The sequence below is a fragment of the Cajanus cajan genome, chromosome 6 (assembly GCF_000230855.2).
Source record: "Cajanus cajan strain Asha chromosome 6, NIPB_CcT2T_4, whole genome shotgun sequence".
Taxonomy (NCBI): domain Eukaryota; kingdom Viridiplantae; phylum Streptophyta; class Magnoliopsida; order Fabales; family Fabaceae; genus Cajanus; species Cajanus cajan.
The window spans coordinates 46,165,917-46,192,377 of NC_138522.1; the positions used below are offsets into that span (position 1 = coordinate 46,165,917).

General features: G+C 32.0%; 1 protein-coding gene across 3 annotated transcripts in view; it reads left to right on the forward strand.

Moving 5' to 3' along the window:
- Positions 1 to 24,097, forward strand: part of ABCA1 (ATP-binding cassette A1) — a 54,469-nt gene extending 30,372 nt beyond the window's left edge. For 2 of the 3 annotated variants that reach the window (XM_020356691.3, XM_083077226.1), the window contains 22 exons: positions 4,264 to 4,318; positions 4,430 to 4,501; positions 6,240 to 6,947; positions 7,077 to 7,255; positions 8,509 to 8,719; positions 9,520 to 9,603; positions 9,918 to 9,959; positions 10,049 to 10,145; positions 12,232 to 12,359; positions 12,441 to 12,545; positions 13,091 to 13,237; positions 13,460 to 13,717; positions 13,828 to 13,963; positions 17,496 to 17,575; positions 17,667 to 17,774; positions 19,152 to 19,302; positions 19,776 to 19,912; positions 20,011 to 20,085; positions 20,197 to 20,500; positions 22,293 to 22,426; positions 23,641 to 23,699; positions 23,778 to 24,097. In XM_020356691.3, the coding sequence (XP_020212280.1) occupies positions 4,264 to 4,318; positions 4,430 to 4,501; positions 6,240 to 6,947; positions 7,077 to 7,255; positions 8,509 to 8,719; positions 9,520 to 9,603; positions 9,918 to 9,959; positions 10,049 to 10,145; positions 12,232 to 12,359; positions 12,441 to 12,545; positions 13,091 to 13,237; positions 13,460 to 13,717; positions 13,828 to 13,963; positions 17,496 to 17,575; positions 17,667 to 17,774; positions 19,152 to 19,302; positions 19,776 to 19,912; positions 20,011 to 20,085; positions 20,197 to 20,500; positions 22,293 to 22,426; positions 23,641 to 23,699; positions 23,778 to 23,859 (3,352 nt within the window). In that variant the 3' untranslated portion in view covers positions 23,860 to 24,097. Of the gene's footprint in view, positions 1 to 4,263; positions 4,319 to 4,429; positions 4,502 to 6,239; positions 6,948 to 7,076; positions 7,256 to 8,508; positions 8,720 to 9,519; positions 9,604 to 9,917; positions 9,960 to 10,048; positions 10,146 to 12,231; positions 12,360 to 12,440; positions 12,546 to 13,090; positions 13,238 to 13,459; positions 13,718 to 13,827; positions 13,964 to 17,495; positions 17,576 to 17,666; positions 17,775 to 19,151; positions 19,303 to 19,775; positions 19,913 to 20,010; positions 20,086 to 20,196; positions 20,501 to 22,292; positions 22,427 to 23,551; positions 23,700 to 23,777 lie in introns of those variants that run through there. The other variant, XM_029270948.2, reaches the window with a different exon arrangement.
- Positions 24,098 to 26,461: the final 2,364 nt, after the last annotated feature.

Here is a 26,461-nt window from a genome sequence, read left to right on the forward strand (position 1 = left end):
AGATAGGACTGCTTGATATACCAATGGCATGCTGTAGATTTGTATGCCCCATGTTGCTTCTTCTCTTGACGTTTGTCTTGTGAGCTGCCTAGCTCAGAAATAGTAGCCTTTCGATTTCCAAATTTCTGGGAAGCTATTTTCCTTTTAAATAAGATGTTTAGTGTATTCAGATTTGGGCATTTCCTTTAAGTTGGCAGAAAAATTTTATATTTCATTCTAATAGCTTATGACAGTGAAGTTTTTTCACCATCATTTTTGGGTTGGAGATATAAAACCATTTTTATTCTTTCACCTAACTGCTTAAGTTTATAGAGAGTTGATGCTTCCAATGCTAGCATTAGCTCATAAACTGGTACATTTTATGATTGAAGCTCCTCCCCAAATCAAGTGAAAACATTAAAAAAAAATATGGATTCTGATTTGACTTTGGTTAACATGTACAAATTTGTGATTTTACTGGTTGTTTAAATGAGTTCACAAGGAGACTTAAAATTTAGTCTCAAGATGCATTATTACGGCATTTGAAAAAATTTACATTTTCATTTTCCAAAATTGCATGCAATTCCTCAGGCTTGATGTTTGCTTTTGTTATTATTTATTGTACTCTCCTATATTGTTTTCTTCACTGTTTTTGTAATTGTTCATTCCATGCTATGTTTCACCCATCTATTAGGGCTCAAAAAGTTCCCTGCTCTTGCCCCATTGCCAGAGTGAACTTGTTGTTTTGTCTCTGTTCTGATTTATTCCCCAAAATGTAATGCTAAAATGTTTTACCACTGATATATTAGGGCTAAGAATCTGTTGATTTTTTTTACCTACCATCTCCAAGTTTTAAGGAGGATTTGTCACTGGAAAACTTGCATTTTGTATTTGACTTGTGATCCTTGTGGAAAATCGTCCATACTCACTAACTATTTTAGTATTTTTCTTAAAACAGATACAAACAATATTCCTGGAAGTAGGGTCATTTAATTAAATTTTTCAGTAAGCTAGCTCATCCCATAAATCATGGGATTTAACTTGTATACCTTTCCTTTTTTAACTTTGGGTCTTCATGTTGAAATCCCTGTTTTTCTAAGCCTGAGAATCTTTTTACACATCTTGTTAATTTGAGGCATGGGAATTTTGAGTTTTTTTTTTTTTTTTTTTGTGATTTGTGAATCCTGAATTATATATTTGACTGTATACAAGATTTTTATTTTTTATTTTTTAATTTTAGGACATTTCTAATCTTCATCAATGGGGGAAATTGTGGTATTCTGAGATTGTTGGAGAATTTGGAGAGCAGTTTTTCCATCGATTTTTGTTCCATATTTTCTTAATGCAATGGGAGAACAACTTTTAGTTAGTTTGTTGTATGTTCTTCATCTTCCCATAAAGTTTCTTTTGTCAGTAAAGGAAAAAAAATTTATTGGATTTGAAAGATGTTAGGATCCTTTCTTTGCCAAGAGTGATTACTTCAATTACAAAAACAAACAGTAGAAAGAATAGGAAAGTAAGTTCATCATTCAAGAATAGGAAAAGACACCTTACACAAGTGTACCCAAAGGATCACTCCTTTCACACCGAAACAATTCAGCTGAAATTTAGAATTGTCCCTCACCTCTTCATTTAGAGGGTTATTTATAGCTGGAAAACTTGCATACAACAGCTAGTCTTTTAACAACCTCTAACTGCCAACTAACAAACTAATTTGCCCCTTCCTTCGAGAACAGAGTTGTAGGGTTTGTTTGGGAAATTCATTCTCATGCCTAACAAAAGATCCTTTATATATATTTGTCTGAAACTGTTGACTGTTCCAATTTGTAAATTTTCATGAAATTTTATGGTCCAGGTTGTTGAGAATCTGAATCAGCATCTATTATTTGAGTTTATTTCATATTAATGGAGCATTATTAGAATTCCTACGGTTATGATTTTTTAATTATAGGAATTATAGGTGTTGTTACACTTTTATGAGTATTTATATTTGTCATTTAATTTTATGTTTATGAGCAGAATTTGTATCAACTTTCAATTATGTATTTAAAAGGTTACAAGTATGAATAAAATATATGAGTTTAAGCCTTCTAATTCTTCTTGAATTCCAACAAGTGGTATCAAGAGCTTGCTTCTTACGGGCTGTGAGGAAAAGTTTATTGAGCGCTAAACACATTGAAGTTGAGTGCAAACACAAAATTGAGTGATTTATTGTTTAAACAATTTTTGGTGCAAGGATGTCTACTTTCACCAATTCACCTGCAATTCCAATGTTTAATGGTGAAAATTATCATATTTGGGCCGTCAAGATGAAATTTGTTTTAAGATCTCAAGGCTTATGGAATGTTGTAATTTCTGAAGCTGATCCACCACCATTGAGAGAAAATCCAACCATTGCACAAATCAAAGCTTATGAGGAGGAGAAGCTGAAGAAAGATAAAGTCATCACTTGTCTACATGCAAGACTTGCAGATCATATTTTTACTAAAATCATGGATTTGGAAACACCTAAACAGGTGTGGGACAAGATTCAAGATGAATTTGAAGCCAGTAGCAGAGTCAAATCTGTTAGACTTCTCACATTGAAGAGAGAATTTGAATTGATGAAGATGAAGGATAATGAATCTGTCAAAGATTATTCTGGCAGATTAATGGATGTTGTGAACCAAATGCGACTTCTTGGTGAAACATCATTTATAGATCAAAAGGTTGTCGAGAAAATCATGGTTTCGGTGCCTGAAAGATTTGAAGCCAAGATTTCGGCAATTGAAGAGTCTTGTGATTTGCAAACTCTCACAATTACTGAATTGACTAGCAAACTTCACGCACAAGAGCAAAGAGTCTCCATTAGAAGTGATGAAGCTATTGAAGGTGCCTTTCGAGCAAAGCACAATGGAAGGAATTTTGGAAAGTCACGAACTTTCAATAAGAACAAAGGAAAAGATGAAGGTTCTTCGAGAAAAGGAAATTTTTTGCCTTGTTTTCATTGTCAAAGAACCAACCATTCTAAAGAAGATTGTTGGTTTAAAGATAAACCACTTTTTCACTGTAATTTTTGCAATAAAAATGGTCATAGTGAAAAGTATTGCAGATTAAAGAAGAATCAGCCTGAACAACAACTAGAAAAACAGGCAAATGTGGTTGAAGAAAAAAATGATGATGAAGATGAGTATTTATTTATGGCATCTCAAGAATTCAATTCACATGAATTGAATACTTGGCTCATTGACAGTGGTTGCACTAGTCACATGACTAAATATTTATCATTTTTTACCTCCATTGACAAATCAATTAAGCCAAAAGTCAAGATGGGAAATGGTGAAATTGTACAAGCCAATGGAAAAGGTACAATTTCTATTGCAACCAAGAAAGGTATGATAATTGTTAAAGATGTTCTCTACATTCCAAAATTGGATCAAAATGTTCTTAGTGTTCCACAAATGCTAAGGAATGGTTATGGAGTCTCTTTTAAAGAGAATTATTGTTTTATCATGGATGAACATGGTTTAGAGATTGCAAAGATTGAGATGACCAAAAACGGTTTTTATTTGAAATTTGATTTGATTGAAGATCATGATTTTATTGCTAAAATTGATAAGAGTAATGTTTGGCATGAAAGATTTGGTCACACTTTTAAGCAAGATGTATTTGATATGACAAATTCCAATAAATGGTATTCAAAGACAGGAAGAGTTAGATTGAATAACAGAAGATCAATTGGCAGACATCTTCACAAAGGCACTTCCAAAAGGAAAGTTTGAGAACTTGAGAGGGAAACTTCGAGTTAATAGCTACTGATTCAAGGAGGAGTGTTGAGAATCTGAATCAGCATCTATTATTTGAGTTTATTTCATATTAATGGAGCATTATTAGAATTCCTACGGTTATGATTTTTTAATTATAGGAATTATAGGTGCTGTTACACTTTTATGAGTATTTATATTTGTCATTTAATTTTATGTTTATGAGCATAATTTGTATCAACTTTCAATTATGTATTTAAAAGGTTACAAGTATGAATAAAATATGAGTTTAAGCCTTCTAATTCTTCTTGAATTCCAACACAGGTAAGCTTGAATATTACAAAATCCTTAAAACTTTAAAAGAAGTTCCAGTTTTTTGTCATTGAACCCTCTGATAACTTGTTTCTAGAAGCATGGTACCTTTTCCTTATAATCTTGGTATAAATGTGTTATATATATAGATATGTGTGTGTGTGTATATATATATATACATTTTTTTTTAATTTTTTTTTCTCCCCTTATTTGTATTACTCTTATGCAGCTCCCTTTTCTTGAAGCATCATTATGGAGTTGGTTATACTCTAACTCTTGTGAAGGTTTGTTCTCTTCCTAATTGCTTTGTCTTTAATTCCTCTAGTCTCTGATGATTCACAATTGTAAGGCTTTAGCTTTATTTTTATTTTATTTTTTTATGCTGGTTCTTTCAGTCAGCCCCTACTGCTTCTATAGCTGGTGATATAGTATACCGTCATGTTCCATCAGCAACATGTATAAGCGAGGTACTTTTCTCATGGTATAACTCGTCAAGATGCTTGTTATTTTCAAGATCATACAACATGTATTCATTTGTCAATGTTAATGTGCACGAGTATCTGAAAATTGAAATTCATGCAAGTTCTTTCTGCCTATTTTCTAGTGTGAAGGTTGGTTATACTGAAAGGAAATAACATAGGTTAGCTCTTTGGTTTTGAATGTCTTTTTACTTGTCTACCGGAGAGACTCCAAAAGCAAATTTTCTGAGTACCACATGGAGGTTAAACAATTATTTCAATATTTTTGTTCTAACCAACACCACCTAATTGTATACATGGTGCACTGCTTTAAAAATATTGTTATTCTTGTTCAGTAGTTCTTGCTTAAACATCAGAACATGACAAAGAAACACTGCTTCAATTTTTTACAATATACAAGAGTCATTAAACACTGAAAATTATATGCCATGTCTTAGTGAATGAATGGAATTGTAGAAACAGCTGTGTAGGTGTTACCGAGTTAGAGCCACACTCCACATGTATCAAGACTGAGGTAAACCTTAGTTATGTGAACAATTATGCAACAAATCAGTACAATTGCAGAATTGTTAATAAGTATTCATTTATTCTTTCCTTTTTCTGTAGTTTTCTTAGTTATGATAGGAGATTGCTGTATCAGATCTCAATTTCTGAGATTCATGGATTCATGTTGCTGTATTTCTTGAATATATATTTGTAAGGCTGAAAGCTTCTTCTCAAGCTGTCACAAACACTGTTTCAAGTATAAATTATAATCGAATGTGAAAGAGCTTCTACTTTACGGCCGTTCGATGACCAAAATATGATTGGATAGAATAAGTTAATTATCCTATCCTGTTGTAGTTTGTTGTTTGTTATGCTTACAAGACATGATAGTTATTCTATCCCTTATCTTGTTGGTTTAGTGTAAATACTTAAATGGTAATAATTTTGTATAAAATAGTAAAAATTATAGCTTTTTATTTTTTATTTGTAAATTTTAAACAATTAAATTAAAGCTTATTTTTTTAAAAATTCTATGCAATTTTAGTAAAACAAAAAAATTGTTATTTGTACATAATTTATATTGTATATTATTGATCTATATTAAATACAAAACATATAATATAATAATGTAATCTAGTTTGTTATCACAATGTGCATTAAACATTGAATAAGATTAAATTTTATCATATCCTACTATCATTTTATCATACTCACATCATATCCTATTCTATCGTATCCCAAGTCTTGACCACCAAATGGGTCCTACAGGTTTACACAAAATCTATAAAATAGCTACTTTAAAAACAATCTTAAAATCACTTCTTCTATAAACAAATGGACCCATAGTGTTCTTTATTCGTGTGTTAGTCTGTTAGAAAAAAGGACAGGTGAGCATTGATGTGGCATAACGCAATAAGGGATTCAAAGAAACATTTCTTCTTAATTTAATTTAATAGGCAAATAAAAGTTGAATAGTGCTCACTTGCCTGCTTATTCAAAATGCTGAAAAAGTTCTTGAAAGAAATCATAACTTCTGACTTGAATAAGTTAGTTTTTGTCAGCATGATAACTGATTGTTTAGCATGTATTGGCAAGTTCATATTTAGCAGTATATTAAGCCCTGGTTTTCCTCTTTTCCCTTTATTTTTTTGAAGGATTGAGTTGTCTATCTCACTGCCAGTTATACATGAGATATGATTGTTGATTCCATTTTATCCTCTTACTGGATATGCATTTCCAGGTTGGAACTGAGATTTCTTTCAGACTTCCTATGGCATCCTCATCAGCTTTTGAGGGGATGTTTAGGGAAATTGAAGGTTACATGAAAAAACCAATTTCAAACATGGAATTGAGTGGCAATGGTGACAAAGACAGTCTTGGTATTGAAAGCTATGGTATATCTGTAACTACCCTGGAGGAGGTATTTTTGAGAGTTGCAGGATGTGACTATGATGAAGTTGAATGCTTTGAAGAAAATAACCATTCCCTTATATCAGACTCCGTGGCTTCTCTTCCTACTAATGATCATCCATCCACAAAAACAAGTTGCCTTAAAATTTTTGGAAATTATAAGAAGATTCTTGGTTTCATGTCTACCATGTTGGGAAGAGCTTGTGGCTTAATTTTTGCTACAGTTATTAGTTTTATCAACTTCTTGGGTATGCAGTGCTGTAGCTGTTGTCTCATCACTAGGTCAACATTTTGGCAACATTTTAAAGCCTTATTCATTAAAAGGGCAATATCTGCTCGAAGAGACCACAAAACAATTATTTTCCAGCTAATGATTCCTACTCTCTTCTTGTTTATTGGTCTTCTATTTCTCAAGCTCAAGCCACATCCTGATCAGCAATCACTGACCCTTTCAACTTCTCATTTTAATCCTCTATTGAGTGGTGGGGGTGGAGGAGGTCCAATTCCATTTAATCTATCTTTGCCAATTGCTGAAAAGGTTTGTCACTAATTGTTGATTCCATTTCTTATGTTTTCTTTTTTCTCTGTAGTCATAGACTTGATGCTGCTAAAAGATGGGAGTCTGGTGCATCCTGATTGAGTTTTGGTAAAAAAATTTATGTTGAAGGTAGCACAAAATGTCAAAGGAGGGTGGATTCAGAGATTCAAGCCAAGCTCATACAGATTCCCTAATTCAGAAAAGGCATTGGCTGATGCAGTGGAAGCAGCAGGGCCAGCTCTGGGGCCTGCTCTACTTTCAATGAGTGAATATTTAATGTCTAGCTTTAATGAATCCTACCAATCTAGGTGTGTAATCATGAATCTCCTGCTTCATTTTTAGTTTTTATCTCTTTTAAGAATTAGCAATTATTTTAAAAGTTTTTTTAGTGCAAGCCATGGATATATTTGTTGTTATCATAGAAATCCATTTTAGTATTGAGGCATCCATGAGAACGAGATTATAATATCTGTCCTTTATCTCTGTTTCTCTCTGATTTAATTATAGAGGAAGATCAAAATCATTTTGAAAATAAGAATGGCTTACAAGAAAACAGGACAAGTAAAATTAAGGTTCTAAAATGATAAAGTTCACATGTTAGTGTTCAGCTTTGTTAGTGTTTTCTTTATTTTAAGAGGATACCTGGTTCTACTGCCCTGCTTCTTTCTGTTTCCCCTAGTCTTTATAAAAAGCATAAATTCTTTCTGGTTCTATTGCCAACAACCTCAAGGAGGACTATCTGAAAAGTTTGAGAAAAGCTTAGGTCTTGTGTATGCTAAATTTTGCATTTATGCTGAAGTTATTTTGGCCAAACCTCAATTGAGCCAGGGTTTTCTTTTTTCTTCCTTGAATCTATGACTATTTTCATTCAGTGACATGATTATAGATGTGACTCACATTTACTCCTGTATGGAGATCATGGTTGATTTCTGTAAACTTTAATAGTCAATGTTGTGTAATGTTTTCTTGCTGCCCACAATCTAAAAATTAAATTTGTGAGGTTGTTTATTGTTTTGGCAAAAGCTTGATGCTAGTCTATGCGTTGTCCACATTTCAAGCCATGTGGTGCTTTGACAAGCAACCAACTAGCCAGACCATAAGATCTTAGGTGCAGGACTGCAGGCCCTAGTATATTTTTATTTTCTTCAAAGAACCAGCTATATCCATAATTTTTGTTAGGTGCAGCCGTGCAGGCCAAAATAATTTTTTTTTATTTCCCACAATCACTTATACTATAGCAATTTTATAAGATATATATTAAGATAGGCTGCATATGCATATGCATATAATTTGAGTTCTCGTGTCTGAGAACTTTCTTTATTAAGCTAGACTCCTCATGTAATGTATAGTTGCAAGTGTTTTTAACTATTTTTCTGTTGTCATATTTAAACTTTTGTGCAGTTGGAATTTATACAGCTATTTTCCAAGAAAATAATGAAGGACTAATACATTTTCTACTTTAATTATATTATTACTTATCAACTCAGTTAAAATAAAACAACCGATTACAATTTTTTGATGATGATAGTAATTTGTTTCATTCCTGTGTTTGGATATTCAGGTATGGGGCAATTGTGATGGATGATCAGAATAATGATGGAAGCTTAGGATACACTGTATTGCACAACTGTTCTTGTCAACATGCTGCTCCCACCTTTATCAATTTGATGAATTCTGCAATTCTTAGGCTTGCAACCATGGACATGAATATGACAATTCAGACACGCAACCATCCTCTACCAACAACACAAAGCCAGCACTTACAACGTCATGTAAGCTAATGTTTGTTTTATTTCACAGAAGTGGATATTCTTCAATCATCATGATGTATGATCCAATGACCGGGGTAATGTATGGTCATTAGCTTAAGTGGTTTGACACTTGTGCCTCCTAACCAAGGACCAGGGCATGATGGATTCACAATCCACTGCCTTAATCCACTTGGCTACATCCGCTGTTATACTATACAAGAATGATTTCTACCTCAATTTTTAGCCTTTTAAATTTTTTTTTGCTGTAAGATAGCCTAAAAAAAGAAAAAAGAGAGAGACATTAATATATATATATATATATATATATATATTATTGGGACATAATAAATAAAGAATGCTAAAAAATCCTGAAAAAAATGTAAAAATATAAATGTATAAAATTATATGTATAAATATTTCTAAATATTTAGACTACTAATACTTATAAAATATAAAGGAGCAATATGAACTTTGTTCATATTCTCCTTTACTTTCAAAAACTAGTCTACTTTAATTTAACATCCAAATTTTATCCATTCTCCACCTTGGACATGGAGTCACTTCAGGATACATTGCCTTATTATATTGCAATACATTTATTGTTCTCGTTATTTTCTACTTCTACAGTTCTTATTTTTCAGTTTCACATATAAAGCACATAATGGCCTTTGATGCCTATAATCACTGATTTGTATGCTTATCAACAATATTAAATGATGTTGCATTAATATGGCGATGGCCTTTACATTCTTTGTTTTATAATCCCCTCTATCCTCTTCAGAATATTATAGATTTGATAAGCTGTAGATGAATCTCTGTAGGACTTGGATGCCTTCTCTGCTGCAATTATTGTCAATATTGCTTTCTCTTTTATACCTGCCTCATTTGCCGTTTCAATTGTTAAGGTATGTTGTGTTACACTGCTTCCAGCTTGTCATCTTTTTTACTTTAGTATTTTTTTTTCCTCCTGAAACAATATATAAAAGAGAACACTTTACTTGTAGATTCCCTGAGGTTTCTGTCATTGCAATCTTTAGATAAAGAGGAATTTCGTCTTCAATTTGTTTCCTTTTCCAAATGAAAACCATGTTTTTCATCTTGCTTGTCATGAATTCACTAGAGGAAACTTCTTTCTACAAGTGTCCAAGATTAATATTAATGACATTCTTAGGTTGCTTGTTTCTTAGGCTAAACATTTGTAAGTTCTTGATTGGTACAGGAACGTGAAGTGAAAGCTAAGCAGCAGCAACTAATCAGTGGGGTATATAATTTTTTCAAAATAGATCGCTTTCAATATATGTTTTTCTATCTTCTTTTGAATATTCATCTTATATTGAACTTGCTAATCAGGTTTCCGTCCTATCATATTGGGCTTCTACATTTATTTGGGACTTTGTGAGCTTCTTGTTTCCTGCCTCTTTTGCCATAGTTCTCTTTTACATCTTTGGTATGTTTCCAATTCATTACTAATGGTGATTAGTTTTTATTTGCATATTTAATATGCTAGGAAAATGAATGTTGATCATGAACCCAAGTCTAATAGTTTATTCATGGTGCTCTTATAATGCTTTAATTATGAAGATTTCTCCTTCATATATGCAGAGTTTGAGAAATTTTTATTATTTGATCTGTATTATTTTGTTTCTTTTTCAGTAGGAAATCTTATTATTCGGACTTGTACTATCTCTCTTTTCAATAAAATTTCTTCTTTTATTGGGGAGGGCAAACCTTGGTGCAATCGTAAGGTTGCTTCATGTAACCTAGAGGTCATGATTGGAATCTACCCTCTCTAGAACCATGATAGGAAGCTAAGAGGCTATAACTACTACACTAAAATCTACCATTAAAGAGTTACAAGAAGATAAGATAAAAACTAAGATACTTTCGTTCATCTGCCTAAAGACTCGGAGAATACATTATTTATAATCCAATAGTTACACTACAAAGATGACCCCTACAAGTGTTTTTTAGTATTTAGGGAATTAAAACTATAAACTATATAATATTCTAATATAATCCTATTAATCCAGTTTTTACTTTCCTTCTTTTGGACCTTGTAAGAGCCATCCTATCATCCCATTAGGTGGGAGCCTTATGCATTGAGTTGCCCTTTTTATCAAAAACTAAGACTGTTATGTTTTTATTGCATTGTTTTAGGGTTTGCTTTACAATGTTATATTAAATATAGTAAATGTTCCAATTAATATTATCATGCTTATCTTTTCGTTGGCCATTATGTGAAATATTTTCTTTGTAGTTTTTTCTACCCTGTAGGATTTCTTATCCATAGCAGATAGCAATGGTGTAGCAGTGTTGCGCTGCACCCACTTCCACTTCTGTGTCCTGATGTGGACTGGTTGTGTAGTGGTGTCAATTGTGACCGCTTTCACATAAAATTTTGGCCATCACTGCTGCTATTATGCTCATGAATGAAAATTCCATTTCCATTCTATCGCATCATTCCTCACCAGCACTTATGTGCCCTTCTCTGTGCTCTATCATTTAATTTTTTTTTTATTCTAATTGGGTATTGTCCATTGATCAACAATGATGGCTTCATTCATCCATTATGAATGTCTTTATTTTTATTTTTTAATTTATTTTCAACATTGCGTTGTGTGTGTAGTATAACAGATGTAATGTGTATGTTAACTTCAAAATAGCAGTTATCCTACCATAGTGCTTTTGGGATCTGTCTTTGTGTGCCCACCATTTGGGATTAACTATGTTCTTATCATTCCTGAAGTTGTATTTTACCTCATTCCTTAACATTAAAACTTAATTTTCTGTCAATTTCAGCAGTGAATTTGATCTTAATCCTTCCATTATCAACAAAATATGCAGGCCTTTTTGTATTAAGTTCAACATACATTGTTGGATTTGTGATGGGAGTGGATCCTCTCTTGAGTTTTTCATGGTACCAGGCCAAGTAAAAAGAGAGAGAGAGATAGGAACAGAAGTGAAAAACTCACATGAGAGGATCTATTCCTTGTTTGTGAGATATTTAAATGATATTAATTAGCTCTCATTTATTTGCTTGATCTTTTAGGTCAGCTGTTTCTTGATATAATATTAGAACCTCCTTGATTAACTGCTCCAAATCTTGATCCTTCTCTCCTTCATCAGTCTATCTATTAAATATCAATTGAATTTCAGGACAATATAATGGTGTGTTTTTTATTTGCATATACTTCACACTAGAGAGCCTTTGCATGACATGATAGATACATTTGATTTCTAGGACAGCTGGCCTCTGATATGTCAAAATTTTGACATAATTGGCCATTTAAATATTATAACCTTTCAACCTGCCATGCCCCTAAACTTCACAAATAGATAGATAGATAAATAAATATTTGAACCTTCCCCGCCAGAGCTTTTTCTCAGGTGGTTGAATGGTGTGACAGTGCATAGTGATCATAATATGATTCCTGATTCACCACACTCCCTAGCTTTACCCCCCTTGTTGGGGTTTCTGTTTTACAGTATCATATATTTCACTGCTAATTCTTGCATATTGAATCTTATTGTAGGTCTGGATCAGTTTGTTGGAGGGGTTTCTTTGTTACCAACAATCCTCATGCTTTTGGAATATGGACTCGCAATTGCATCATCAACTTATTGCCTAACATTTTTCTTTTTTGACCATACCATGGCTCAGGTATGGGGATTGGGGACACCATGATTTCTCATTTGTTAGTTATCACTATTATAAATGCTAAGATATTCACTTGTCTCACAGAACGTGGTTCTCCTGATTCACTTTTTCACCGGATTGATTCTAATGGTTATCTCATTTATTATGGGACTCATGCCATCAACAATGAGTGCAAATTCTTTACTTAAGGTACACCTTTTATTTTTCTTCAGGTGTTAGCAACATGAGTTTCTTGCCGTTGGGCAAATTCTTTTTCCTGAAACACCAAAAACAGGAGAAAATTAGGGCACTAATTTTCAGGGGGAAAAAAGTATCACAGTATTTTAAGCTTTTTGGCTCTCAAATCCCGATTTTGTTGTTTCCTAAAGTGTTTATTACTGTCACTACTTTCTGTGTTAGTGTTTAGGGCTTCCATTATTAGTGGATACTACAAAATAGACTAGTTTCTTTTTACCACACGTAATCGGTTAAAGATCTGGATTTTTTATGTTATTTAGTTAGTGGGCACCATCATGGCTGTCACTGTTATTATAGAAAAGAAGTAGGCTACTAGGATAAGCATAACTGGTTTCTTTGGGATAAGTATTGTTGTCGACTGTATGTTGGTATAGAGTAAAGGAACACTGTTGGCAATGATATACTAATACAACTAGTCTTTTAGCTGCTTATTTTGTTATTTGTTCATTCATTGTGGCAACACTGCATAATGATATGCATTTGATGTTCTCTTTCAGAATTTTTTCAGAATATCTCCTGGATTTTGTTTTGCTGATGGTCTTGCTTCATTAGCTCTTCTGCGGCAAGGAATGAAAGATAAAACAAGTGATGGGGTTTTTGATTGGAATGTTACCGGTGGTTCCATCTGTTATCTTGCTGTTGAGGTGCAAGTCCTTACGGCTGATTTTAAGAAAGTTAAACTAGAAAGTTTCTATTAGGAAATAAAGCATTTATTTCATTGGAAACAGAAAAGTGTAATAAATGTTTTGTTTCTCAATTATGTTAACAAAGCCCATATATAAGAGATAGTCTATAAAGAACACACTTATAAATTGGGATAGAGATATTTTGCTCAATCTAATCCAATTTTATCTTATATATGACAGAGCTTTAGTTACTTTCTGTTGACACTTGCACTTGAAATTTTCCCTTCTCTCAAATTGACTTCATTCATGATCAAGAAGTGGTGGAGAGATGTTAATATTTTCCGGCGTGATACTCCTTATTTGGAACCTCTGTTAGAACCTTCATCTGAAACTGTTGCAATGAACTTCAATGAAGATGTAGATGTGAAAACAGAAAGAGATAGAGTACTTTCCGGTTCCCTTGACAATTCCATTATCTACCTGCACAATCTTCGTAAGGTATTTCCTAGGATTATTTACTTCAATTTGCTTTTTCATAAAGAAAAATGTTTTGCATTGGAAACCATTGCCTTTGTGCCCATTTTAGTGTTTTTTCTCCTAAACTTCAGGTATATTTTGAGGAGAAGCATCATGCGAAAAAGGTTGCAGTAGATTCATTAACTTTCTCAGTTCAGGAAGGAGAATGTTTCGGATTTTTAGGAACAAATGGAGCTGGAAAGACCACAACACTTTCTATGCTATGTGGTATATCAGATTTCTGATCATGATATCATACTGCATGTCTTGTGATAAGCCTGTCTTTTGCTAGAAATCTTGGTATTTAATCAAAACCTCTGAAAACCTGAATGAAGAGTGCTTCTCTTTTGGACAAATCAAACACTTAATTTTTTTGAAACATTTTCAATGAATAAATGTGAAAAGTATGATCTCTATTAAACTCCTTAATCTAAACTAATATGGTGCATAGATGGACATAAAGTATGAAACCCTGAATTCACATTTTTGTTAGTTACTTAAAAGGCATGACAGTGATATATATATATATATATATTAAATGAGATTGCAGTTTAAGCTGACTGGACAGCTGAGATATCAATATGACAGAGAAAGTTTTCGGAAATGGTTGAATGAGATGAAGAATAAAACTGAAATTTTTGAAACATTGTACAAAGCATGGAAAAGTATAGGAAATAAACCAAATATGGGTACATTGCCCACCCAAAGTTCCTTTCAAAAATTTAATATGGGAGCCATCATCCACACCAAAGGAAGTACAGGATCTAAAGGAAGCATATATTTGAGCTATAACTTCTAGGGGCTAGCATGCAAAGCATTAAACAAAGAAGGGCATCATTTCCTTCAAGCAAAAGCTGTTGATTTTGGAGGGAATCTAGAAAATGAAAATATAGCATCAACTTTCATCTGGCCTCCTTGCATCTAACTTTAGAAAACACTTCTCGAATGGAAGGAAGAGGTCTTTGAGCATGGATCCTTCCCCTTACTTCATCCAAGCTTCGGTCCAAGCCAACAAGGAATATATACACTTGGTCATTCTGCTCCCTTTTTTTGAGCCATGCAGCATCTTTAGGGTTCTCCCAATCTTCTTCATAACATTGATCTAACTCTTGTCATAAGGTTAGCAGCAGAGTAGGTGGTGACATCTTGGCTGCCACAGCCAGGTTTTCAGATCATATATGTGAAAGCAATTTTCCAAATAAGAATAGAAATCTTTCACAGCTTCCCAAACTTCTTAGGCAGTTGATAAGTAAAGATAAGGCTTTCCAATAGTAGGTTCCATGGAGTTAATCATCTTTGACATGATGAGAGAGTCCTCAGCTTTCCACTTCTTCCGTGTGGGGTCATCTGTTTTTGGTTGCTTAATTTCTCTAGTTAAATATCCCAGCTTGCTTCTCCCTTCCATTGTCAGCTTCATAGACTGTGCCCCCTCGAGGCAATTTTTACCATTTAGTTTGTGCGCTGAGTTGGAGGTTCAAGGCTTAGGATAGGTTACCAGTTCCAGAAGATTCAGACTCTACTCTGTCATTCTTTGACAAGACAGTCTCCTTGGTTTCCATGCGTTCCTCCTTGCATGTGGAGGGCTTCGTGCTAATTCACTATTTGGAGAGGGCAAGGTTTAGAGCTTGAAGCTCTATACCATATAAGAACAAAGAAATGAATTGTTTTATTTCACATATCTGATCGATTGTTATAACTTATAGTTTAAAGATAGAATTGGTCCTATTTGCATGATTACCAAGAAATTAAATTTCTAATATTTGATCTCTGTCACCTGAAGCAACTCTCCTCGAGGTTCTCCTTTGTAGGTTCTCTCATAGCTTCAGAAAACCTAAAACTGACATATGACCTATATTGGTCCTCCTCTCTCAAGCTAGACTCTAGGTTGGGCTTCTAAAGTCAAACCTAGAGGCTAACCCACTAACCTAACCCATGTCCGTCTTTTATTTTATTTAATAAAAACAACCATCACATATATTATAAGCTCAACTAATAAATTAATTATGCTTATAATATAAATATTATTAAAACAACTTATTTTATTTATTTTTAAAAAAATAGGATATTACAAATATCGGGAAATATTGTTAGCTATAAATGCTATGTCTAAAAAACAGAGTAGGAAAATGCAACAGATTCTAATTACATCAAATCCTATTACAAATCAAATTGCACAATTCTGATCGATTCCCAATTTCCCATCTATCAAATCCTGTGATCCAGATTGCTTTCCTTAATTATCAATCTAACCAAATTATGAACCTATCAGTTACTTACAAATTCTATGTTCTAACAGATACCTGATACTAACAGACACCTGACAGAAAATGATTTTTTATTCTTAGGAATATTGCAATAAAATTGTGATGGGACAGGTCATGATGGATGGTACCGGTGAATCTAATAACATGTATTTAGAGGAGTAGATTTAAGATTGAGTTGCCTAAATTGAGAAGAAATTTGGAGAGAAATTCTGAATGAAATACTTGTTAAATGCATAGGAACATCAATATATAGATTCTTATTAGACTAAGTGAGTACTATTTCCTAGGCAAAAAGTAAAAGTAAATAGTGCAACTTCCTAAATACTACTACCTCCATTTTTATATATAGGGCCCTTTTCACGTTTTTGCTTGTCCCTTTTTGTAAGGCCTTCTTCTAATTGTTTCCTATAACTAACAATTCTTTTAGACAAAAAATAATAAATGTTTGAAATTAATTGGATAAAAACTCCCTCTTATTAGGTTTGGAGAAGATAAATAGACACTTAGATATCTCTCTCATATAGTTTGACATTATTCTCCTTCCAAACATGAATTAATTAGGTGAGAAATAATTAAATGGAAAGAGATAATTTTAATTTAAGAGATGTTAAGGGTAATTTTGGAAAAGTAGTTTAAATTATTGTCAAATTTAGTGCTTTTAAGTTTTAACTAAATTTACTAATTTTCTTAAAAGGTGTAATTTAGTTGAAAGGGTCTTATAAATAGAGACAGGGTAGTAATTCCTATGAATATTAAATGCATTTTGCCATGAGATACAGGAACTCATGGTATTCTGACAAAAACCATATTTACTTTGGATGACTTGATACCATAAAGCGGTCTATAAAGGAGAAAGCCTAAGTAATGTAGTAGTCAAAGCAATGTTTTTGAAAATCAGTTTTCCACCAACCAAACCTCCTTTATTAGGTCTATAAATCTCTGAATTAACGAGATGGTCTCTATTAAACCCATTAGCTTCAGTCCAAAGAAAATCCCTCATAATCTTCTCAATTCTCTGACCAGAAATCATCGGAACATAAAAAGAGAGATAATACAATGAGATACTAGATATTCTGACTATCTAACCTCTAAGATAGATCTCCAATGACAGGCTCCCAAAAGTAACAGGCCTGTAAGAAGCGCCATTAAAGAATTTGAGAATCCACCAAGCAGGCAAAAATGGTTTAAACTTAAAATTTACATTGTTGAAAAATAACTTATTTTACAAAAGTATTACTTAATATTTCCTTCTTTTCTCAGATTTTCTCAGATGAATATATGTTTTTGTGATTTATTTCCAGCATAAGTTCAATCTTCTATCTCAAACAAACCGGATGTAAATTATGGTTAGACAAAATTTTTATAGATTTCAAACAATTATACTGATTGAAAAAGTTCTGCAATTATAAAAATTGCTCATTGTTGAATAGCTATAAACTTGGCATTTCTCTTTTTTGGGTTTATTACTAAAAGTTGTGTTTTCCTCTTCCAAACAGGGGAAGAATCTCCGTCTGATGGGACTGCCTTTATTTTTGGCAAAGATATATGTTCCCATCCCAAGGCTGCTCGTCGATACGTATGTGTTTATTACTTCTTAAGCATACAATCACAGAATGAATACTTACTTGAATCCATTTGACCCTTGTTTATCTTAATTTTAATCTCAGATTGGATATTGTCCACAATTTGATGCTCTGTTGGAATACTTAACTGTCCAAGAGCATCTTGAGCTCTATGCTAGAATAAAAGGTGTTCCAGATTTTGCACTAGAAAATGTATGTGTAAGCAATTCCTAATTATCTTAGTGCTTTTTATGGTTAAGGATAATTCATGGTGATAATTCTCATTTGTGCATAATCATTCTATAATTCATACCACCATCCTTAAAAATTAGAAAAGCATTACTTTTCCATCTTGTTCATGAGATAAATAGTTAATAAAAAAAAAGTCAAGCAACTAAATATATAGACATAGGCATTAGACCTCCTTATATGTCAAGAAATTTTATTTAAAGAACAATCTAAATGAAAAGGGTCATGGATACATGTCATTTTCTCAATCTCCGAAGATTTCTATTAATAAATATAACAGAAGCACTAAATACTATAATACCAGCTGCCAGTCAGTCATTTCAAATAATTTTGTTCTTAAAGATACTTGTTCACCATAAGGTCAAAAATATGTTTTAGCCATAACCAATGTACATGAGACAAGGAACAAACCAAACTCCACTACATCAAGAGAAAAATATTTAGACTTGGGATACTGATTGGCCATCATGGTTCATGTTGTAAAAAAGGAGAACTTTAGGGGATTAGATTTTATTTTGTAATCTTTCCTTATTTCTTTATTTTCATAGTTACTTTATTTAGGTACAAGTGTATCACTATAATAGGAAAAAATGAGAATGTAATTGGTGAGACAAAATATTAATAAAAATGAGAATGTAATTGGGTGAGACAAAATATTATTAAAATCATCTTTTTCAACTATTCATAAAATTATATACCATTAAACTCCTTGGAAAAACAGTTAATCAAACCCAACAGATGCAATGAAAGAAACCCATGCAGCTTGGGTCAAATTTTACCTGTCTCCATCTTTATATAAGAATACTTATATTTCTTTTTAACTTGATTGGTAATAGTACATGAATCCTCTAATGATGCAAGATGTAAAAGATATATAAAAAATCTTAATGAAGTAATTTACTTGAGATGAGATAAATATGAACTCTCATCACACTAACCATTTTTCAACTCTGAAAATAGTGCATTAAACAGTATATGAAAGGGGGTGGTCACATTGATCTAAAGGGTGGTAGCATAAGTGACTTCCTGTTCACTATTTTCTCCAAAGCCTACTCACTTCTGTTCAAATTTATCCTACATGTGGAAAAGATTCAAACATAATAAAATATGCTTTAAATGTTTTATTTGCTAGATTCCCATCGACAGTTTGCATGCCACATTTTAGAGCTTAATAATGATGGGCAGGCTATCTGCTTTGAGATGCAAGGGAAAATCCACATATGATAGGCTTGCATTTTCATCATTTAAAAATGAGAAGAAACTTCTAAATTCATTTTTACAATCATTATTATTTGTTTTATAAAATATATTATCTTTTGTTGCCTATGATTATTTGGACAGGTTGTTATGGAAAAGTTGGCAGAGTTTGACTTATTGAAGCATGCTAATAAACCATCATTTTCACTTAGTGGAGGGAATAAAAGAAAACTCTCTGTTGCAATTGCAATGATTGGAGATCCTCCTATTGTCATTCTTGATGAACCATCCACAGGTTCAATAACAGTTATTATCAATTATATATTGCTTTAAACTTCATAAAAATGCCATTCTATTTTAATTTTTAGAATTGCATAAAAAACAATGTTGATTCCTTGATATAAGAGCCTAAACTTTTGGCTCAATTGGTTCCTTGTGATGCTATAAAACCCCAGGTCATCAAGTGGTAGAGTTCAATACTTATTACCTTCAATTCTATGATCAGAATTTTGTTTAAAAATAGTGTCTGCATATTTATTTGTTAATCTTGTATCAAGCCCAGTGAGCTTTGAACTGAAGGGGCGTGTTCTCCATTCATGGGTCATAGCTTAGGTCTCGTGATTTTCGACACAAAGTAACTGGACTTCTATCAGTTCAGGAGAAAGTTTTTTAAGCTATACATATAGAATAGCTATGTCAGACATATGGCTATGCTTGATGAATTGAAAAAGTATTATCTATGTCAGCACTAATTTTTTATATTTCTAGGTATGGATCCCATTGCCAAAAGGTTCATGTGGGATGTAATATCTAGGATATCCACAAGACGAGGAAAGACTGCAGTAATTCTTACTACCCACAGCATGAATGAAGCTCAAGCCTTATCTACCAGAATAGGGATAATGGTACAAAATTATTTTTATTTCTATTCATATACTTGAAGCCCTGCCTTGTTCCCACAAACATATACCCGTTATTTTGTATTATTTGTTTTTTTCTGAAGGTTGGTGGACGATTACGATGCATTGGAAGTCCACAGCACCTAAAAACTAGATTTGGGAATCATCTGGAACTAGAGGTATTTATGATTACAGTACAAAAGGCACATTTTCTTTGTGCTTCCTCATTTTTCCTTGACAAAAGCATCTTCAAAATTCAAATATGTAATTCTCAGTTTCCCTTTTTCCAGGTAAAGCCCACTGAAGTGAGTTCTGTGGACTTGCAAACTCTCTGCCAAGCTATTCAAGAAAGACTGCTTGATGTCCCTTCTCATCCTAGAAGCTTACTTAATGACCTTGAAATTTGCATTGGGGGCACTGACTCTGTCACATCAGGAAATACCTCCATTGCAGAGATTAGCTTGACACGAGAAATGATAGGCTTAATTGGGCGCTGGCTTGACAATGAAGAAAGAGTGAAAACACTAATCTCTTGTACACCTGTCTGTGATGGAGGTTCTCAGGAACAGTTATCAGAACAACTGTTTCGAGATGGTAAGTTTGAATACTGCATTGAAGACTTTGCTTATCATTGAAAATTTCAGCAAGTTAATGATCCTTTTTTCTCACTGTTTGTATACCAGAAAAAGAACATGCATCTTATTCTCATTTTATGAATTCTTGTTGTGTTTAATATGTTTGTTTAGCATGTACAACTGTTCAAGCTTGTTTTAGTGTTGGTACATGCATGTGTTAAGTTTTCAAATGTATTATGCCTTGATTCTGTCAATTTTAGGGTAAATCATGTAGATCTCTCCTCAGGTTTAACAATAGTATAATGATCTACATTCTTGTTATGAAAGGAAAAGTATCCATTGTCTTAAACTTCCACCAAATACTGATACCCTCTTGTTTCCAAAGTTACATAAATCTCCCATTATTTTGCAAAGGTAGGCCAGTGTAATAACAGAAGCAGAGAAAGTTTTTGAAATTTGATAAATGTTGGGAATTCTATTTAATTCTCTTTTTTTTAAGTCTCTTTTGTATTTTGACATACAAAGAATGTGTTATTCCAAAAGAAGGAAAATAACAAATATATTTGCTAGCAAAAACTAGTTTTTTTTGCTTGTCATGAAGTATAGACAAAAGTAAAAAGGATGTCGGGGGCAGGTCTCTTGAGACTTGAAAGGAATAGCCTTGCTAAAATACTTGATGAAGCCTACACCTCTGAGGATATATCGAAGGTCTCCTCGTAGTCAACCAAGAAATAGCCTGACTCATATAAGCAGAGCCTTGGTTTTATGTGGTATCTTTGAAGAGAATATCTTATCCTTGGATATTGCACATCTTTGTTTCTCTTATCTGGAAAAACAGATAATTGAAAAAGTGAAGAGAATGTATGCATCATTACTTTGAACAATGGTGGTTCTGTTTTTATTTTATTAGTTTTTCAATTTAATTCTCATCTTTGAGCATAATATGATTTTCCTTCAGTCTGTTTCTGATCATCAGTGTGAAATTGCAACATGTTACTGGGTCTCTGATTTTTCATATATTACATAGAAATTTGTCCTAAAAATTCATATATTTAGATGTTTAAATATATATATGAGGAGAAATCCATTTATTCTAGAAGTCTACGTAGACTTACGCTATTCAATAACTCTATTGTGTATTTACTTCTGGTTAATAAATTGCTGCATTTTGTATTTTTCCTTTGCAGTGGCACCTCTTTTTAACATGTTTGTCTATGACTATCGTTGACTAATTCTTTTCTATGCACTTAATTTTTAAAATACCAGTAAAATACTCAAATAAATTTTCTTTAAATTGTATCTAAATTTTTTCCATGAATCTCCAAATACTATCTGGTAAATTTTCTATTCTGTTATAATGTCTTGGTAAACCGTCATGTAGATAAATTAGATATAGCTCAAGACATTTATACCTCCAGCTTTCACGAGTAAAACCCTTAGTTGCAGCTTAGGCTATACAAATTCCACATATGCCTTGTGTGTATTGAATTAAAAAGTCAGTGTGAATCACATGATGGTTTTCAAACTTCTGTCAGTGTTTTGACAGACTACATATCTTGCTTATAGTTCATACTTCAAACTGTGCAAAATTCTTTGTAAATCCTTCATACTTAAATTCTGAACTATAGAAAGAAGAAGCAGACATACATTTCATACATGTAAGGTATAAAACCCATCACGAGCCTAATAATAGCTTTAAGGAGAATTGATCCATGACAATAACATGGTGATCCTTTTTATTTCTAAGTCTTAAAAATGCATTAATTCTCTTCTAGTATTAATTTCCCCTTTTCTACTGTGTTGATAATCAGGTGGTATTCCTTTGCCAGTATTTTCTGAGTGGTGGCTGTCTAAACAAAAGTTCTCTGAAATTGATTCATTTTTTCTATCTTCCTTTCGTGGAGCAAGATGTCAAGGGTGCAATGGTTTAAGCATCAGATATCAGGTATTTTTGAGTTACAACATTTTTTTATGGGAAAATTCTTCATTATGATGAAAAATCCTCTCATCTGATTTGAATGCCTGTGTAATTTAACCATTTAAATTTGAATTAGATTAGTTTCACTTTCTAACTAGTCAAATATTCAGGGAAGCAAACACCATACAGATATAAAAATCCCACTTTTCTTGGATCTTCTCCCCATTTCTTTGGTAATTGTACAAAAGGCATCAACTATCTTTGTATGTACGTTAGAAGCCCAGGTCCTCAATATATACAAGAGTCAGTTGACCATCCAATGTAAGGAATGTAAAAGGAATCACAACCAGATTGTTTCTGATCCAACATTTTTAGAGCTTCTCTTCTCCTTGAAAGGAAATGTTGGGCTAAACATAATCCATAAAAGCTCTAGAAAAAACAAAAGAAGCTTTTATTTTAAATTTTTAATAATGAAAACATTAAAAAAAAAAAAAAAAGCTTTTAGTTAAGCCAATTTTAAGAGTCTCTCCTCCGTTCTCACGTTTTCTTTAAATTTTTTTCTCAAATCTGACCCTCACAATATCTGTGTTTTTTCCCTCCTTATGTACTGTTTGGTTTTATTTTTTTAGAGGAAATAAATTCAGTTTTTTCCCAATTATATTGTTCAAAATTACTTTAAATCTGCTGGAATGGGAATTGGAATGCCACTGAACAAAGTGGATCCTTTATTTACATGATACCTATATTAAAGATTTGAACCGACAGGAAAAGTTTAAATTAGAAATGGACGAGAAAAATAAATCTATACCTTTTACCAACGTGACTACCATGTATCCTGAGCGGAGTAAACCTTAAACCTTTTATAAAAGCTGGTTTTCAACCTTGACTTAGAAACATTCAAAAATGAGTGAGATGGGATTGAATTATCTGGACATATAACTAGTTTGATTTTCACACTTCATCTGCTAAAGCCAATAATAGTTCGTTTTCCATGAAGAGGGAGTATGTTAGAGATGTAAAACCATTCATGATTCTCTGCCTGACACCTTAACCTTTTAGGAGAGTTGATCATTGATGGTTTTGATATCTGGAATAATGTTAACATATCTTGTCAATTGAAGGCCTCAGTTTATCTTAGCTTTGTTTTGACAGGACAGAACATTTACATATGTATGTGCATGCGGTGTATCCAGGCTCTCGATTTTACAGCAAATATAGTAATTCATCTTTGTTTACTGCAGTTACCATATAATGAGGATTTTTCTCTGGCAGATGTTTTTGGACTTCTTGAAAAAAACAGGTAAATATCAGGACTTGCAGTTTATTTTCCATGCTCTTGTTAAAGAATGACTAAATTCTATCAAAATATCATTTGCAGAAATAGATTAGGGATTGCGGAGTACAGCATCAGCCAATCAACTCTTGAGACGATATTCAATCATTTTGCAGCTAATCCATGATGTGTCCTTATTTTACAATTCCTTTCATAAAATGCTGCTTGTTGGTTATAATGTGTTAATTGTATCAAAATGATGACATTATAAGGCCATGTATATTGTACAGTCAATTATTATAGTGCCGAATTGTAAATAGATTTGTAGTACTAAGACCCTTAAATCAATCTAACTGCTCTAGAAGCATTCGATTTCTTGAGGATAGTACCTGTTAGGACTATCTTCAATTTATCTTGTTCCGTAATCCGTTCCATCCCCAACCGGTTGATAATAAGGAGTTCGGTAGTCATTTTCCCTTGCTGAGATGGTTTTCGGTAGAGTCAAACAACATTTTCACATACTTTTTTTTTTTTCAATGTGAAGAAATTTTTACTTACAAAAATAGTTCAATTTAGTTCATTTCAATTTTTAAAATAGTTTAATATTTTTTTTCAACTCAAATTTGACTTTATTTAAGTTTGTGAACAATTTGTTCAATTCTTTAACTTGATTCAATATTTAAAAATATAACTATTTTTCATATTTTTATTTGAATGCTTACTTCGCACAAATAAAATTGGTACAAATTCAATTAAAAAAATTACTCGTACGAATTTAGTTACATATTAATTAATATATGATTAAATAAAAAAAATAAATTGAGTTGAACTATATGTAATTTAAGTTCAATTCCTTTATTTAACAAACTCAATTTTTAAATTAAGTGTAACTCATTTAATTAATAATCAAATTCAAAGAATTAGTTTAGTCGAGTCACAAGCTATGTTGAGTTGTTTAGTTTCAAAATTATTAAGAACACAATTCAATTTTAGCTGGTTCATTGACGGATTTACCCGTCTCACAGTGCCCTGATCATCAATGATGAAATTGGTTAATAATCCACTCGGGCTCGCGTTCTCTATTGAGAATAAATTAGTTTACGTAGTTATAATGTAAAATGTACTTTTACACTATTATACGATCAAGAATGGTCTTGTATAGTAAATTTATTGAGTTTTTATTTTTGTTCTTATCATTATTCAGTTGACAGTGTAAAATTTTACACTAACAATGAGTTAAACTCATTCGTGAGTTAAAAATAGACAAGAAAAAGATATTTATTTAATTGCTTTCTTATAAAATATACATTTTCAGCTTTTAAAATAAAATAATAGAACACTTAAATTGATTTTAGCTTTTTTGTTGTTCATATTTTGTGCTGTCTCCTCTTTTCTCATTTCTAGCTACTTTCTAAAACTTGTTAAAGAATTGTTTATATTGAGTAAATTTTTAAGGGTATTATATTGAGAAGAAAAAAATAGGAGTTTTTCTTAAATGTAATATTTTAAGGATTTTTCTTAACCTTTTTATCTCTTTTAATCTAAAACTTTTTTTTAATTAAATGTTAACTGATATTTTAACTTGTACAATGTTTAGAATAAATTTTTATTTTATATAAAAAATTTATAATAAATAAGTATTTGTAAATATAAAAATTATATTATAATAAAAATTTGTAATGATTATATAAATTATATTTTATATTTATGATAAATACTTTATATTATGATACAAATTTATTTTTAACTATTGATATTTTAAAAAAAATTATTAAAATTTAATTTTAAAATAAAAAAATGTTAGATTAAAAAGATATAAGAGATTAATAAAAATGTCCAAAAATTAATTGCGGTTTTTTTATTTAGATATCAATACGAGGAGTTAGGTCATTTAGTCATGAAATCCTATTGTGTGTGTGTGATGGAGTTTACATTATTGACAAAGTTTGTACATAACATATTTTTAATATTAAATAAAATCTTATAAGTTTATGATTCGATTTTATGGACCTTAACCGAAATTATGTAAACTCTTGATATATATATATATATATATATATTACATGCTATAATTTGTAATTAAATTTATAATTTTATTTCTATTAATTATTTTTGTTGTAATCTTACGTAGCTTATGTTGTTTTCATAAAAATTTGTGAAACATCGACAAAAAAGCATGTCTCCGTTGTCTTCTTTATTTTTCTTAGAAAAGTGTCATAGTCCTTTTCAATGACTCCCTGTAAACATAAAGCATTTAGATATAATTCGATGCCCATCATGGAAAGATCACAGCTTTTATCAACAAAGATAGGAGCAACATGAAAATTTTAATTTTGACTTCCATTTTTTACATGTTTTTAGGAATGATGACTCTTAATATCGGTTTTTTTTTTCTTCGTTTTTTACGGAAAAATATTTTTCAACAGAAAAGAAATTATTATGCAGAAGAGCTTGTTAAGTGCAATGTTTGTGTTGTCGCTGTCAGTTTGTACGGCGACAGCTGAGGTTGTCATGTATGGCAAAGAATTATCATTGTCATAGTAACTATTTACAAACGGCTCCACAGAAATTAAGAACAATAAATGATTCAACTTATAATTCTACCTATATTTCTGTCCCAAATGCATGTAACGTTAACATGACAAACCAAAACATTAACCCGTAGAGCCCAACACGTGAAAAGAACATGCACCAAGCAAATGTTAAGACGTGTATCAAGAACAAGGAAAAAAGTGAAGGAATCAATTACCGGTTGTAGTTTTGTAGTTGTTGGGGAAAAAAAAAACTTC